This window comes from Daphnia pulex, chromosome 9 (assembly GCF_021134715.1).
Source record: "Daphnia pulex isolate KAP4 chromosome 9, ASM2113471v1".
NCBI classification, from domain to species: Eukaryota; Metazoa; Arthropoda; class Branchiopoda; order Diplostraca; family Daphniidae; genus Daphnia; species Daphnia pulex.
The window spans coordinates 9,083,988-9,099,503 of NC_060025.1; the positions used below are offsets into that span (position 1 = coordinate 9,083,988).

The 15,516-nt window shown below is 38.9% G+C and overlaps 3 protein-coding genes and 5 long non-coding RNA genes across 15 annotated transcripts in view; 3 read left to right on the plus strand and 5 right to left on the minus strand.

The window, feature by feature from the left end:
* The window catches only part of LOC124203326 (neurotrophin 1-like), a 28,226-nt gene extending 26,247 nt beyond the window's left edge, over positions 1–1,979 (minus strand). The window contains exons 1-5 of one of the 2 annotated variants that reach the window (XM_046600070.1): positions 1,884–1,979; positions 1,724–1,788; positions 1,599–1,660; positions 1,413–1,531; positions 572–1,335 (exon numbers count right to left, since the gene is read on the minus strand). In XM_046600070.1, the coding sequence (XP_046456026.1) occupies positions 859–1,335; positions 1,413–1,531; positions 1,599–1,660; positions 1,724–1,788; positions 1,884–1,898 (738 nt within the window). In that variant the 5' untranslated portion in view covers positions 1,899–1,979 and the 3' untranslated portion in view covers positions 572–858. Of the gene's footprint in view, positions 1–571; positions 1,336–1,412; positions 1,532–1,598; positions 1,661–1,723; positions 1,789–1,883 lie in introns of those variants that run through there. The other variant, XM_046600069.1, reaches the window with a different exon arrangement.
* Positions 1–3,812, plus strand: part of LOC124203328 (protein spaetzle 5-like) — a 28,443-nt gene extending 24,631 nt beyond the window's left edge. For 2 of the 3 annotated variants that reach the window (XM_046600075.1, XM_046600074.1), the window contains exon 2: positions 2,669–3,812. In XM_046600075.1, coding sequence (XP_046456031.1) covers positions 2,669–3,271 — 603 coding nt within the window. In that variant the 3' untranslated portion in view covers positions 3,272–3,812. Of the gene's footprint in view, positions 1–1,966; positions 2,109–2,196; positions 2,591–2,668 lie in introns of those variants that run through there. The other variant, XM_046600072.1, reaches the window with a different exon arrangement.
* Positions 3,813–4,148: 336 nt separating this feature from the next.
* Positions 4,149–5,543, plus strand: LOC124203336. 2 transcript variants are annotated; one of them, XR_006878516.1, is made up of 4 exons: positions 4,149–4,361; positions 4,432–4,575; positions 4,633–4,846; positions 5,252–5,543. It is a non-coding gene; the product is annotated as an uncharacterized LOC124203336 (long non-coding RNA). The 2 variants fall into 2 exon arrangements; XR_006878517.1 differs by having other exon boundaries at positions 4,644–4,846.
* Positions 5,544–5,589: 46 nt separating this feature from the next.
* Positions 5,590–7,294, minus strand: LOC124203337. Its single transcript, XR_006878518.1, has 3 exons — positions 7,125–7,294; positions 6,797–7,058; positions 5,590–5,993 (listed from the first exon to the last, which is right to left on the minus strand). It is a non-coding gene; the product is annotated as an uncharacterized LOC124203337 (long non-coding RNA).
* A 591-nt stretch (positions 7,295–7,885) lies between these two features.
* Positions 7,886–9,339, plus strand: LOC124203338. Of its 2 annotated transcripts, none has more exons than XR_006878519.1 (4): positions 7,886–7,984; positions 8,044–8,168; positions 8,370–8,536; positions 8,821–9,339. It is a non-coding gene; the product is annotated as an uncharacterized LOC124203338 (long non-coding RNA). The 2 variants fall into 2 exon arrangements; XR_006878520.1 differs by having other exon boundaries at positions 8,370–8,459.
* A 590-nt stretch (positions 9,340–9,929) lies between these two features.
* Positions 9,930–10,453, minus strand: LOC124203339. Its single transcript, XR_006878521.1, has 3 exons — positions 10,361–10,453; positions 10,059–10,212; positions 9,930–9,984 (listed from the first exon to the last, which is right to left on the minus strand). It is a non-coding gene; the product is annotated as an uncharacterized LOC124203339 (long non-coding RNA).
* Positions 10,454–10,466: 13 nt separating this feature from the next.
* LOC124203340 lies at positions 10,467–10,862 on the minus strand. The gene is made up of 3 exons (XR_006878522.1): positions 10,775–10,862; positions 10,579–10,681; positions 10,467–10,517 (listed from the first exon to the last, which is right to left on the minus strand). It is a non-coding gene; the product is annotated as an uncharacterized LOC124203340 (long non-coding RNA).
* An 877-nt stretch (positions 10,863–11,739) lies between these two features.
* On the minus strand, positions 11,740–15,026 carry LOC124203341. Of its 3 annotated transcripts, XR_006878524.1 has the most exons (7): positions 14,835–15,026; positions 14,561–14,761; positions 14,326–14,484; positions 14,119–14,259; positions 13,863–14,053; positions 13,210–13,762; positions 11,740–13,142 (listed from the first exon to the last, which is right to left on the minus strand). XR_006878524.1 is itself a non-coding variant. In XM_046600082.1 (4 exons), the coding sequence occupies exons 1-4, from the start codon at positions 14,843–14,845 to the stop codon at positions 12,989–12,991; spliced, it is 663 nt and encodes a 220-aa protein (XP_046456038.1). In that variant the 5' UTR covers positions 14,846–15,022; the 3' UTR covers positions 11,740–12,988. The 3 variants fall into 3 exon arrangements, 1 of the variants encoding a protein (XP_046456038.1); XR_006878523.1 differs by having other exon boundaries at positions 13,210–14,053; XM_046600082.1 differs by lacking the exons at positions 13,863–14,053; positions 14,119–14,259; positions 14,326–14,484; positions 14,561–14,761 and having other exon boundaries at positions 13,210–13,503; positions 13,572–13,775; positions 14,835–15,022.
* Between the last annotated feature and the right edge of the window lie 490 nt (positions 15,027–15,516).

Below are 15,516 nucleotides of genomic sequence, written 5' to 3' on the forward strand. Positions count from 1 at the left end.
TTAAACAAAATTAGGAATTATTTATCAGTCATAGTAAAATTCTAAAGGTGAAAAGCTCAAACGACGCATCCGCACGATCCAGGCAACTTGAATTTCAGAACTTGAATTCAATCAGCCATTCAATCTTTCCGACTAAGATCTTGCTGTCCTACTACCGTATCTATATTTAACATGCGTCGCACATTATTTAAATTTTACTGAAGATTGAGCTTTCATATCTTTAGTTTCTTTCTTTGGTCTAAATTAAGTAGAAATGAAGAAGAATTGATAATTGAATTACGAATCTGCATTCATCAGACTTGACACTGTTTTAATTCATCACTTGCGAACACTTTGCTCAATAGTTGCTGGACTTGTTGATAGTTTTCGATCCAAAAAATTGAATGTTCACAGATAACCGTCTTATCTCGTAGTTACTCTTACTTACTTACTTATCGCGGCGATGGACACGGGGGGGGGCAAATATTCATTACCATGAATGATTTTATAAACAGTTACCCTGGCGTAAGTAAAGAGAACTGTGTAAACCCTAACCTTTTGAAACTTAAAAAAAAAAACAAAAAACATGATGTTTCGTTCATAAATACTTTTTGTATTTCGTTTGATACACACGAACTCTTAGTGGCAGGCAAAATAGGACGAGAATATAGGAGAAGAAGAAAAGTTCAAAAGTTTGACTCGATGACAAGTCCAGAGAATACCGAAAACGATCCCTGTGAAGGAGAGGATGTTTGGACGGTTGGCGGTACCGTTTTCATTTGAAGCAGTCCCTCTCGTTAACGTTTGACGTTTCTGGTATTACCTGGAGGTCGTTTGGGGGCGTGGGGTCCTGTACTTTCTAAGGGGGTTGAATGAAATTTAGGCCTTGACGGCGGGAATGTGGCAGGAGCAAGCCGATGGCAACTTGTAGGTGTCGACGAAGATGCCCTTGTAAGCATCGCACGGGTCGAAGGAGAGCATGCGATGGACGGTGTGCTTCTGGAGGCACTTGCTCAAGTGGCAAGGGGCCAACGTGCGACAAGCGGCTTCGGGGAACAAGCAAGTCTCGGTCCGCTGGGTCTGGGTGTAAGTCGGCCAGGCGATGTCCTGGACGATGACGCGCCACTCACCGGCCGTGTTCTTGGCGCGCAGGGGACGCGAGTAGGCCACCTCGCTGGGGCAGATGAAACCCTCACCACCGACCCAGTTGCCCTGGTCGAACTGCTTGCCGTTGTAGAAAGAATAATCGAATTTCTCCTCTTGTTCCTTGCTGACGCCATCCACCAAATCGTTGGCTGACTGGTCGGCCACGTCGGCGTATTTCTTCAACACTAAAGGATCGTAGTCGATGGCGTACTGATCATTGGTCATCGCCCAATTTAAAAAGGTATTTTTATTTTAATTAATTAATTGATTCATTTGAAATTCAATACCTTGACTTCGTAGGTGGGGTATTCCTCGTCGGTCAAACACCAACCGACCGTCGCGTTTTCAGCGCATTTGGGTGCGGCTTTTGGGTCGCAGTACTTGGGGTACGATGGGTATGATGGGTCTTTGGAATATTGAATCAATCAAATTTATTTTCATGTTTTGATTAATAATTGTCAAATTCAACTTACAAGCTGATGGTTTGCTGTATGACGGGTATTGGGGTTCGGGGTACGCTGGTTTGTAAGCTGGTCTAAATTTAAGAATCAATATTAATTAGCAAATACTGTTCTAATCAAATAAGAAAAGAAATTACCTGTACTGTTCCTGGGCAACCAAATCTTCAGCCCAAGCGCCGACAACGCAAAACATCAAAATCGTCTGTAAAATTAGTAAATCAAAACATTTTTTTAAATGCTCTTCAATGTTCATCGTTTCAGGCAATGAGCAGTGAATCAGTCAAAGATTTGACTTACCACTGCCAAAGACATGTCGTATTTTACTTTAAAGGAGATGAAAACTCAGCGAAAGAATAAAGAATTGGATATGTGAGCACAGAAAGCTCCTGATGTGTTCTGTGTCTTTCACCAACAGTTCGGGTCTTTTTATACTCAGCTTTTCGGTCTAACTACGCCCTTCTTACACGCAGTCATCGTCACAACACCAATCGCAATCTTGACGGGGCGGTTTCCAAGTCTCAGGTAAAAATCTCATAAACATAAATTTTTGTAAACTTTCACCGGCTCGTTGCCTTCGCTAAAATATTCTTTATCAATTTAACTGTTTCAGTGTCTTCAACTATTCCCGAGGCGAATTCACTTTCCCTGGACTTCTTTCACCATAGGTATAGACTAGACTAGCTAGACTGATTCTGCTGTTTTCCCCGTGAAGTGATGTGCTTCCTGTGGATGAACTTGGCGCATTTTAAACGAAACTAACGTATAGAGAAAGCCGAGAACAGGCACATTCGTGATTTCAAGGCGAGACTTTCAAAAATCCCACCATCTGGTGGGAGTAGCCATTGGTTAAAATGGAACGCAGCGTAACAAAGTGTCCCGGTATAAAAGCCGAGACGGTCACATCAGTTAAACACATCGTCCCTTGCAGTCGATTCCTCTTCTGACTTTCTGTCTCACAGTGAAAAAGTCAATTGGAAATCATGTCTCTGTCCTACCACTTTTTGGTAAATTATTCCAATCCATTCAGCAGCCAATTTTTTAATCATTAGCTTAATCTAATTATTAATTATTATCACCACTAGATCTTTGTGAGTTTAGGTGTTGTGGCCGTTGTCATGGGCAACAACAATTACAAGCCGCCCGCCTATCACCAGCCGAAATACGAACCGAAATACGAGCCAGAGATCCCGGCCTGCTCCAAGAACACGACCAAGAACTGGTGCCTGGAGGATTCCGAGTACCCGGCCTACGAAGTCGTTTACGAACTGGACAAGCACTACGAGGCCGTTGTGGCTTTGTACAAGAACGTCGTGGCCGAAACGGCCAACTCGGTCGACACTTTGACCAAATTGGTGGATGAGACTTACCTCTGCCCCAGCGCCACCTCCTACGTCCAGCCGCTGCGTGCCGTCAACACCAAAGGCAAGTGGCGTGTCATCATCAACAAAGTCGAGTCTTACGGCATCAAATACGATCAACACGCTCGCATCGAAGAATGTGAGGCCGAGGCGGCCGGAAAGGCCTGCCCCTTGGTCCCCACCTGCTACGAGTCCAAGTGCCTCCAGAAGAGCATCTACCACCGTTTCCTCGTCTACGATCCCACCGATTACTATTTCCCATTCGCCATCGAGACCTTCAAGTTGCCGGCCTCATGCGCCTGCTTCGTTGGAGCCTTCAGCCTCTAAATTAATTCAATTCTATTTCTTTCCTTCTTTCTTCCAATTTTCGGCCAATCCCAATCCAAATTGTCATCATCCATCAGTCACCAAACGATCCCTGTGATAATATCATTCGTGTAATAACATCTCTGCGCTTCACAGTCGACTCCTTTTTCAACTGAAAACTGAAAAAAAGATTCGAAGTGGAGCGCAAAGGTTGGCGGTACCATCCAACATGAAAGCAGTCCCTCGCCCACAACAACATCCTGGGTTTTATTTAATATGAAAAATAGTTCTATGCATTTCCTTTAATTATTTTAACTCTATCAAATGTTTGTGCTGAATTGCACTTATTCCACTATTCCACTATTCCTCTATTCCATTTATTGCATTATTCCACTCCATTCGTTTCTCAGGCTCTTATTACGGACAATGACCTGAGAAATCACTTTTATCTAAGTTGTAACTCTACTTGCGTCATTCCCTATGAATACGAATTTTGTTTGGATGTTTAAAACGGCACTGTACAATTTGAAATAATATGTTAATATAATCAATCCAACGCAAAGCATAATGAAGTACGTCTCGTTCTCAGCATTATAATTCATATATCCATATTACCACATATCACAATTCACAAGTATCAATACCTACCTATAGAATGATACTACACGCAAAGAAATTTTTTTCTTTGCGGCAGTAGAACTCCAAAGACATAAGAACTTCCTTTTTAAATATTATTAAAAATACCAGACAGTAGAACTCCACTACGTGACAATAGAACTAGAGCTCCTACGATTTTTAAAAAACTATTTTCATGCCCGACAGTAGAACTCCTTTGAATTTTAAATATTATCTCAAATGTCCGACAATCCATGATCCATCCAATCATCCAATTCCTTTCCGTACAGTCAAACGTGGTAATCGTGGAGGAATCTTTTGGCTCTGTCAGTAGGTGGCTAAAATCAAGTTGTCCCCCAGCCGCCAGATGACGCGAGTGTCTTTGAGAGGACGAAATTTTTCGCCATTTTGTTCCGAAACGCCAAGCGAAAAGGTATTCCAAATTCGTTACGGAATTGCGGTGTCGTTCTACATTTTCAGCATTGAAATTTAATGGGTAAATTCTAGTTTGGATTTCTTAAATGTTCAATGTAATTAATCCTAGATGTTGCTGTCTGAATTTACAGTCTAGCATACAATTTCCACTTGGTTGGTGGGGAACAATCGATCACGTGGGCTGAAAGTCTGACACTGCTTTCCATTTTGCCAAAACGTCGTCCGTTGTTAGCTGTACGGAAGTACGTCTCATCTTACGCAGAAACACTACAGAGGTAGTATAGCAATTTTGTTGGTCAATATCCCTGCAATGATGCTATAGATTTTAATAGTTTGTGTTCAGGTTGGAGATCCCGTTGCTTAACTGTTGCAGAATGTGAGAACTCAACAAAGTCTGAGCTCCATGGCTGTCATCATTCAGTGGTTTTGTTGCAGCCAGCTGGTGAAAGTAGGTGTGATTGAGTCAAGTTGGGCTGCAGCTGCTGCATACAGTTTATCGAGCTTGTGTTATCCTGAAGTGTCATTGCAGGAAGACTTTTTGAAATGGTAAGTTGATTGAATTTATTGGTTGTAACTTGGGAAGTCTTGCGTCTTTTTTTTTTCTTAATTCAACTGACAAGTAAATTTTGATATGATGTAGACAATGAGTGGTGCTATTTCTTGCTTCTAACTAATAGTTTCTGTGAAAGATATCAGATAGTGATCAGTTTCCTTTGAGTTAACAAATTTTTTCTGAACAAACTAGAACAAAACTTTCCACTCTGCATTACCAACTTTTTCTAACACTTAAGAATTAGATGTACAGAATTCTCTTTTCATGGGATTTAATCTTCATTTAAAATTTAATTCGCCAATGGAATCTTGGAAAAATGTCTTGTCATTTGTTTACACGATTTCTTTTGCATCTTAATAAGTTTGATCATGGTAAATAATATTTCTTTTTCCCCTTAGGACTTGGTGATACTTAAACTATGCCTGTGCTGTTCAATGTGCAGTGGTTTTGCAGCCTGTTTCCAGTCGAGAGATGTGATTATGCAGCTGATAAAGGATTACAGAAAAAGAACTGAAGTAGCTGTGCTGGTGTTCACCTGAAATTGCTGTGCCATAAGAGTTGCAGATAGTGTTTGGTTCCTCATAGAAGTCGATAGAAGTTTATTTAAAGAGTCTGGAGATGATCAGCCACTTCTGCCTTTTAATTGTGTAAAACTTCAAAGTTGTAAGAAATATACAAGTCAGTGCTAAACATGATTTTATTTTTAAGTTATAAGTTACAGCAAACAAAAAACTTCAATAGGAATTGCTTTATTGTCCCACCTCCACCCACAATTCCACCACTTTTTACAATCACACACATACATACATACATACACTTAAGTTAACCCGTTGGCTGCCACGCCATACAACCCGTAGGTTGTTCTCTACTCTGTACGCGCCATGTCTGAAGGATCCATGACCAAGGTGGGACTTGCCATTGCTGACAAGTCCGGGCTGACAGGGAAGATGGAAAGCACGCATTTTGGGGGCCTCTAGGAAGCCCGTGCTAAGGAGGTAGGGGAGAACAAAGGCGTGGCAGACAACGGATTAACTAACACAAACACAAATATTACCAACAATAAATGATGATCCGCGCTGACATTTTGAAGATAACGGAGATGTTTTGGTGTCCATCTTCTTGACGTCTCCTCTGCATTACCTGAATAAAGACAAAACAGTTGTTACTAAGTGAAATGCCAATAAAAGTTACATAATACAATAGAAACAATAGTCAGGTTTTTTGGCTAAAAGATTTGAAGATGTAATTTTTAAAACTTAAAATCAAGCTTGCAATATTGAGAATTGTAAACAGAACAAAGCTCACTTGCTAGTTTTTTGAAAATTTTCCGGAAGTAAACCGGAAGTAACCACAGCACCTCAACCATAGAGCTGTCGTCAAATTAAACCACATATTCGTGATCTCCATGAAATTTGGGGTCGATTAGGTATGATTTAAACGAAATCCAAAATTTGGCCAAAATCGAGAATTTTCCTGAACTATAGTTCAGGAAAATTTTCGAAACCGGAAGTACGAAAACGTACAAAAAAAAACATGAACTTTACCACAAATTTGACGAGGATCACGAATTTGTGGTTCTTTTGTGCGTCAGATGAATATTTACTGAACTACTGACTGAAATGAGAAAACCGGAAGTAGAAAAAAAAACACATTATTTCAAAATCTAACGAGTGAGCTTTGTTGGGGGAATAGTTATCGTCAGTTTTCACTAAAAAATTTCAAAACAACAGCTGCCGATAAATGTTTAAAGAGATTTTAAAGTAACTGAAACTGACTGTTTTGACAGCTGACTATTATCGAAAAGCCATCTAGCGTCAGAAAAAAAACGTCTAAGTAATAATACGTTTGCGCGCAAGTAGGGCCTGATTTCGGAATTATTACAGACACAAGTAAATATACTATTCGAATAGATAATCTACGAAAATAAGTAAATTGTCGGGTACCTGGGCATAATTCCGTGGTGAGTGACTGCAGGTGTTTAACTTCGGCACGGAAGCGACCGCTGAAGTGTTCCAAACTCGAGTACTCAACAGTGAAGTAAGACAAGTTGTATTTTTGTGTACGAAGCGATGAAGCAGAAGCTGGATGAGCTGGATACATCGGGAAGATAAGGATGGAGCAGAACGTTGGTCATGGACAAAAGCCAGCGTTGGCTCAAGAATATCCGTGCCAGGACCACACGATTCCACAAAGAAACTGAGTGCTCTGAAAAAAAAAAAATGTTTTACATTAATGAAAATATACAAATGAATAAAGCATATCAATCTTTACCTTTTCTAAGAAGCACACTGAAAATTTCATGATGACAAAACCGTAAAAACGGAATTCACAGAAACCAACAGCATTACTCCACATGTTGAGATAAATTTCCAAGTGTCATGAATTATTGCAGTAGCGTGGTGATAGGTGGTTCACTTCACACTCTTCATGTCACTGAAACTCTAAGTGGAAATGGGACAAGGAAATTCTCTACATTATTTACAAATTTACATAAATCTACCTATAAGAAATAAAACTCTACCTAGCTCTTAGCTGGGTTGCCTTCTAAACCAAAGTAAAACAGCCATAACAACAAACATGCTGTTGCAGGGTACACCACCAAAATTGCGAGATTCAGAACAGATCCTATGGTTCATACAAGTTAGAATACTTATGTTATATGAAAATCTGAATTGTAATGGTCTGGTAGCAGTAATGGGGAAATACCTTATCTCGGCACATTTATATTCCACTATATGTGCTCTTCAAACATGAGTTTTAGGCTTTTGACAGCATGAGGGATCTAATGGATGGAAATTGACTGAGCACTAAGTCAACTTGTAGCAGTAGGCATCTAGAATTTGAAGAAATAAGTTGGTACAGTATAAAAATAAGAAAACTAAGTAAAGATAAACCTACATACGAAGTTAAATTTGGTATTTGAAATCACAGGAATAAGTATAAATTAGCAACAATTTGTTTCGCTCATTTCGCCTCGTTTCACCATGAAAGAACAACACGGCGACACCAGCGACATCTAGTAATGAGTTTTGAATCTTTAGTTGTTTGCACAGTCAAGTCACAGACAGACATGACAGTACACGTCAAAAAGTTTAACAACGGAGATCGGATAGCAAGTTAACTGTTTTTAAGTAATAAATAAAACAATCGTTAATAATTCTTACTGCATTCTTAACTAAATGTTTTTAAGATAATTTCAGCTGAAGTTTTCATGTACCTTGTCAACTAGGTGCTTGTGACTGAAATGAAATGATCTAATCCAAAAATGCAAGCTCACAACCTACGTCTTCTGAAGAAAAATCATTTCTGTTGCAGGTTAGTTAGTTAACCAAAAATATTTTGAATTACTGTGTTCTTTAAGACGATAATGTTCACATCAACTTTTCCCTTTCAAGTTGTAAATCTTCAAGATGTTGATGCCTTCGCCACTCGCCAGATCCTGATGAGAGAGAGAATTCATCATTTTGTGTGCAACAGTTTTAATTATTTTTATTTCTAATTTAAATTTTGCTTTAGATTTTGCCGAATGAGAACCATTTTGTTGCCCATCCACTGGATCCATCCAGGGATAAGGAAAAGGCCAACACCACCAACACTGTCAACAAGGTTCTTTGTTTGTTTACCCCTTGGCTGGTGAAAGATTGTTGTGCATCAAGTTAACCTGTGGCTGTTCCTTGTTGCTGGTGTCTTGTTACAAAAGCAGGCAGTATTTTGTTCAATTTGCATTATGTCTGTAGATTTACAGCTAGTTTAAGTTTTAGCTTCACCTTCTTCTTCGTTCCAGTCTAATTCACACATGTATTTTTTCGGCCATGGTCTGTTGGATTTGACTTGTACAATTTTCTTTATTGGTATAATTATGATTAGGCTTAACTCTTGTAAATAACGTAAAGTAAGATTTATTTGTCTTTTCATTGACAGCATTTCCATTGATGCTGAAGATTAATTCATTTAATTTTGGTTATAGGTTTAGCGTTTATGTTCGCGTAGTTGCTGTCCGATGTGGCACGTTGTTGCAGCCTATGCTGGTGTCTGGTGAAAGATCTTTCTGCATCAAGTTCAACTGGTTGTTCCTTGGCGGTGTTGTTGTGTTACCAAAATTGTGTCATCAATCATCATATTGTTCAATTATTGTCATTGTGTCTGCAGTTATCGTTCAGGAGTTAAGAAGGAACAAAAACAAATATGGGATGTTTATGTCAAACAAATAATAAACATGTTTTCGGGATTGGGAAAGGAAAGTGGAGGATGTTGGTGGGAGGGGGTAATTCAAGTTTGGATAAACAATCAGTTTATCTATAACCCTAAATACAAACATATCCCTACCATTTAATCTAAAAACCCCACAAACTTATACCTTCCAATTCTTCACACCCCACAAACAAACACACACCTACCAACCCTAAATTTATACCATAACCAAATAAACCAATGTTAAACCCTAACAATGTGATGTCTGTAATAAATAAAAATTTTAATACATAAACTGTTTTTTATTTTTTTTTTTATATGTACAAAAATTTCAATAAACAGAGCGTCCGGTTCAAGGCGGTTTACTACTGCACGAGTTAAAACGCAACCCGCCACCACCGCTGCGGCAATGAGACAAAAAGCGATGGTTTAGTTTTGCGGAAATCTGCGTCGTCTTTGCAACTTGACTGACGGAGATTTCCACAAAAAATAAACCATGGCTATTTGTTTCATTGGGTAGTGGATGCATTGTTTTAACTCGCACATGCTGTTATAGGATATGTCTACGGCCCCCAGAGATATTTATCTGGACCGAGAAGAAGAGAGAAGTACGAGGCAAGTTTTTCCGGGGAGATGTAGTCATACTAGGCTTCCGGGTTAGACTCATGACCCTCCAAAAGTTTTCATCGGATCATGCACCTTCCAAGTCCCCGTTCGACCAGAGCCCTCCCCTCCTCCTGGTTTCACAGCGGGTGAGTGACCACCGGCGGGCGTTGCTTAGTGGTTAGTTAGGGAAACGGGGCCACAGAAAAGAAGGGAGCCCAGATATGCACTTATAATTTAATCTAACGACTAAACAATTTATCAGTCTTGGATTACAGTATTCTCTCGTCGGTTTTCACCAGTGGATGAAGTCCATGAAAAGTAGCGAAGGATTACCCTGTAAGCAGAATGAACATTAATTTGGATATCAATAATATTCAAACAAGATTGTAACGACAGAGTAAGCAATACCTCAAATTAAGATGGCCCGCTTTAGGGAGTAAAAAGGGAGATTCAAGGGTAGCAGCCAAAAGGTTAGTAAACAAGTGACCTTGCTGACTTACTTGAAAGGACATGAATTCTCATAAAGTCTGCCGTGCAAATTTAGAAACCTGGAGTTTAGATCCTGTAAATAAAAAAAGAAAAATAAGTCACCTTGTTTATAATTTATGTCATCAATGTGTGTCTATGATCTAAAAGAATAATTAAACAGTTATCATTACACACTCAAATTGTCTCTTAAACATTAGATAGATGTAAGTGTAGATCAATACTTTTGAAACATATACGACTGACATGACAAGTGAACTTACACATGAAACCGCCAATCAGTTATCCAAGATTCTCTAGAAGCTGGAATGAGAGATTGGTCCATGCTGGGGTTGGTGATGTAGCAAGTCCAATAGAAACAGCCGATAATTATGATGAATCCTAATAAAACATGAGAAGAATTAAGGTTTCAGCATGTTATAAAGCTAGTGTTGGTTGTCACCTGTATCATTTCGATGGCACATTCAGTAGAATACAATGAGTTTGAACAAAATAGTTGACGGCCGGCTGCACGACATTCAGACTGTAAGTTTTCAGTTATCAGACTGTAAGTTGATGAAAAACATTAAGGTTATCCAACATATACACGGAAAAGAACACATCACCGACAAGTTACAGACGAAATCACTCGTATTTACCTATGAATTCATTGGTAATTTTCGAAGAAAAGATAACTTAACTTCTGACAGCAAAACGCCATATAACTGACACAATAATCGACACGCCATCTATTAGACACGTCTAAATACTCAGTATTTGAAGGGCTGGTCTTAACATACTCACATAACTTGAAAAGCGCATTTTTGTTCGCCAAAACCTAGCAATCAATCTTGAGAGCAGTATTGAGAACAAAGCTCACTTGCTAGTTTTATGCAAATTTTCCGGAAGTAGACCGGAAGTAAGCGATAGCACCTTAACCGTTGAGCTGCTGACAAAATAAACCAAATATTCGTGATCTCCATGAAATTTGGGGTCGATTAGGTGTAATTTGAAGGAAATCCAAAATTTTGTCAAAATCGAGAATTTTCCTGAACTATACTATAGTTCAGGAAAATTTTCTAAACCGGAAGTACGAAAACGTACAAAAAAAAACATGAACTTTATCACAAATTTGACGAGGATCACGAAAATGTGGTTCTTTTTTTCGTGGAATGAATATTTACTGAACTACTGACTAAAATGAGAAAACCGGAAGTAGAAAAAAAAATCAATTTTTCAAAAATCGAACAAGTGAGCTTTGTTGCTGATTCAATAAATGTTAGTCATCACTAAAAATCGCATCTCAGCAACTGCCGATAAATGTTTCAGAGACGTGTAAACTAAATCAAAATAACTGCAGAAAATAAGGCAAAGGCAAGGTTTTTAAAAATAACTGGAAATAATTCCTGCTTTCGATCGACACTCATTCAAATAACAAAGAAATACGAGAAATCGATTCTTACGTAATGTGGTCACTAAATAATCATCTTCTCACCATAAAAAATCGCCAACACATCAACATAACAGCCAAATACTTAACTCCAAACGGTAATAAATACACAATGTCTGCATCCTGCAACAAGCGAGAAGTGAAAACAAAACACAAACTAAGCAAGTTATTTTCAATTACACATTTATTGGTTTAGTTTTATACTGCCATATAAAAGCAAGAGTTCAGGGCATCAGGGTCTAAAAACAACCTTGACAAGCAAACACTCAGTCAAACCGATTGTCCACACGGATGACTAAAACACAAGTCTGACAAACATACTCCTCCATTGCCAACACAACACTGCATAATGAAGACTGAAAGAAATAGTCACGACCTCACGAGTACCCCTTACAACTACCAACGCTACTGTAGATCAATCCTTAAACACTCTATGTTACGTCCTCTTAGATACGCAATTATAAATAGTCATGGTAATGTATGTAAAAATGTTGAAAAATAAAATTTTAACTTAACACTTTTTTTTTTAATATATTCACATTTTTCTGGACGATACCACGGAGTTCTATGCACCTTCTGCTTCCGACCCTCTTAGTCTTCCATTTTCTGACCAGATTCATAAACAAAGCTCGTGACAATTTGGAGCTATAACCAATAGCTACGCTACCTCCTGTGTTGCCTAAATTGAAACATTCCACAGCATTCTCAGCCAACCCTTCAAAGGATCCGATGAAATTCCCGAGATTTATCAAATTGGATGTTGGACCACTGTGTCATGGTTGCGGCGCCTAGTTATGATAAGAAAGGCCCCCTTTTTTCCTACTCCTTCCACATGTCCCCCCCTCTATTGCCTCCCAATGTTTCCCATGTATATTCAATAAATAACACCATGCATGTACTAACCCAATACTTCCCCTATCAACTCTTACAAAAACAAATACTAACATTTATGCACTGTAGCATTTAAATGAAAAATCCTTGATATAAAAAATTCGTTGTACGCCGTTAACTACTGCTGTTACCGGTATGACAGATGGGGAACCCTGAATGGAAAACCTTTTTGTTTCTGACACGGAATTTAACTAAAAGAGCCGGAGTCATAAATCACTCCTTCTGTGACAACAATTACGGAAACGTTCTCTGACTTACCATCACTAAAACTGGCCATGGGCACAAGATCGGTGCCAATCATACTTTCTCCAGTACCTTCGGCTAGGCCAATACGCAAACTGTTAAGACACTTACTCAGATATGCTAGTCTAGGCGATCTACAACAAGAAGAATTGCAGAAAACAAACAAAAACAAACAAGTTCATGGCAATTTCAAGCAATCACAAAATCTGAAATGAATCTTTTAAGCCGGAATACGGTCCAGCAGATTGACTGGAAGCAGTGGCATCCGTTGTTGAATGGTGGACGAAATTCAGCTCAGGAGTAAAAGTTTTCTTTGATCCCAAAATGGCGGGATTGAATAAGCGAGTTGATCCCGGACGAGATCTGTGAGTTTTTGCGCCAGGTCATCCGAGAAAATCGAGATATTCTTCAGCCGAACGAATGATTCGATCCACGATCCAGCACTCGGCAGCAATAACATTAAATGAGAATTCAAATTTTATTCAAGAAATAGTTCTAATGGAATTTTACCCGATAGGATATCTTTGATTACTCCCGGCAACAAAATAGCGTCCTAGTTTCGGTTCATTGCGGTCATGTTGGAGTCGGTGACGATGCAAACGACCAAACAAATAATTGGCGAATCGGAGCACCAAACGGACGAGTAAGTTCGTAGTTCCAGGAACATTCGACAGTTGCTGTTGAACTGGAGATCCATCACTAAGGATATAGCCATCTAGCGCTGTAAACAAGAAATGTTTTAAAAAGTAAGTTCGTGGTTCCAGAATCATTCGGCAGCTGCTCCCAGTTATCGCTTCTGCTTCACTATTATAGACAAAGGCATCATATCAACGATGACTCAATATGTGTGGTCCACCGACGAAATTTCGCACCATAAAATTTGGAACCGGAAAAATTCTTTGTCGTCGTCGAAGCGAGTGAAGAGTCGGGAAGTGTCCAGGTAGCAACGATCAGTTAAGGCGGCTGACGTTGGCAACGAAGAACCAACGTTTCCGATTCTTGATGTGCTGACTTCCGAATATGCATCCTGTTCTACGGTCACCGCCAGATATCTCATCTGATTCTGGAATTCCGGTCTACCACCAACATATGTTCAAAAAAAATAATTTAAAAAAAACAATAAGCCATTTTCTAAAAATTCGAAATATGATTAATAATGAAACTAATCTGGGTTTGTCGGAGAAGGCCCACTGATGCGCCGGGCTAGTTCGAATTGAAACCATCCGAAACGTAATACACAAAAGATGATTTTTTTGGATAGCTACTGTCAAATGCTTTAGCCTCTACGAAAGAATGGATCCCTGTTTCAAACTATGCTGCCACTATCCACCTGTCAGTGCGTCACAATAAACCCCTAAGAATAATCAATAACTCAAGTGAGATGTGAAAGATATGACTTTGAATAGGGGGTAACCTTACCAAATGATAGGAGTAAAAAGAAGGTCATCTTGCAATTGATTTGATAATAGTTGACTGCATTCTTGTGGAAAAAATTTTATAACACGTCCACCACCCAGAGTGATGATAAAATGAGCCATGTACATCCATTGTTTTCAGCCACTGCAGTGTGAAAAAAAAAGCAATTTAGTTTCAAGCTAATCTGTCTGACTCAACTTCAGACTTAACACTATCGTTTTGTCTCTGCATAGAGAACTAGAACTTCAATGGTCATCTTCTTTGGGATCACCATGACTGTGAAATGAGAAACCGTTTTTTTAAGTCCTTAGAAGCTTGGCATCATTGATGAAAGTTTAACTTCTGATCCTGTTGAACACATTGGAAGAGCTGTCAAGTAGAAATGTGGGCTATTGAGAAAGATTTTCGTAAAATTTGAGTAAGCTTATTGAAAGAGATCACTTACTGTGTCTGCTTTAGCCACTTGTTCTAGACTTCTTCCCTGGGTTTGGGATTATCTGCTGATGTGACAAGCCAAAGATTTATATTCTGCTAATGCTTTTTAACTAACATGGAAACATGAAAATTTTGCATCATCAACTTCAACCCAGCATTTCTTTCTTTTGAGTGGAAGTTTCTTTCCCCATCTATGAATTACATTACAAAACTGATTGGGCAATATCAGGATATTTTGAACGTGATGGGGTATTAAATACTTAATTCATTTCGACTTTACTTACATTATAGCCATTAAAAAATCTGCTCTTCATCATGCACTCACATTGCACTCCGCCATGACAGCCGTGACTCCGGCACTCCGCCCTCCAGATATGCTAACCTTCCATCTAGCGACGACTGATGAAAGTGAATAGCTATAGCATGCGTATTCGGCGGTTTTTTGCTTTCAAATCAATAAAAATAAACAAGCTTTTTTTTCTTTCTGTCTAATGAAAAGATGAACGAAAAGATCTTCAGTGTAGAAAAGAACTTTTGCTATTTTTTATACACTCACCGGACAATGTGGTATAAATCGTTGTCAACAGAATTATTGTTAATAGCGAATACACACTTTACTGGAGACGCGAGTTTCACTGTGATTTTGTTGTGCCAGTCCAAGTTGCAAATTGACATACAGTAAGTCTCGTCCTCGGTTTAAGACAAAACTGTTTACGTCGCCTTTCATGTACAATAGGCACATGGCGCCATGAACGCTGGTATTTAACCTGCAGGTATAGATGCATTATGCATGAATCAAATGGAGTAGATAGATATTACATTCACGATACAACCCGTCGATGTAAACAAAAGGATATTAATCTTTCAACTTTAAGTAAAAGATAATAAGAAAAATCCAACGGGAATACACACGATGTAATACAAACAGATTCAAATTTTCTTCGTGGATTTTCTTTCTATTTATTC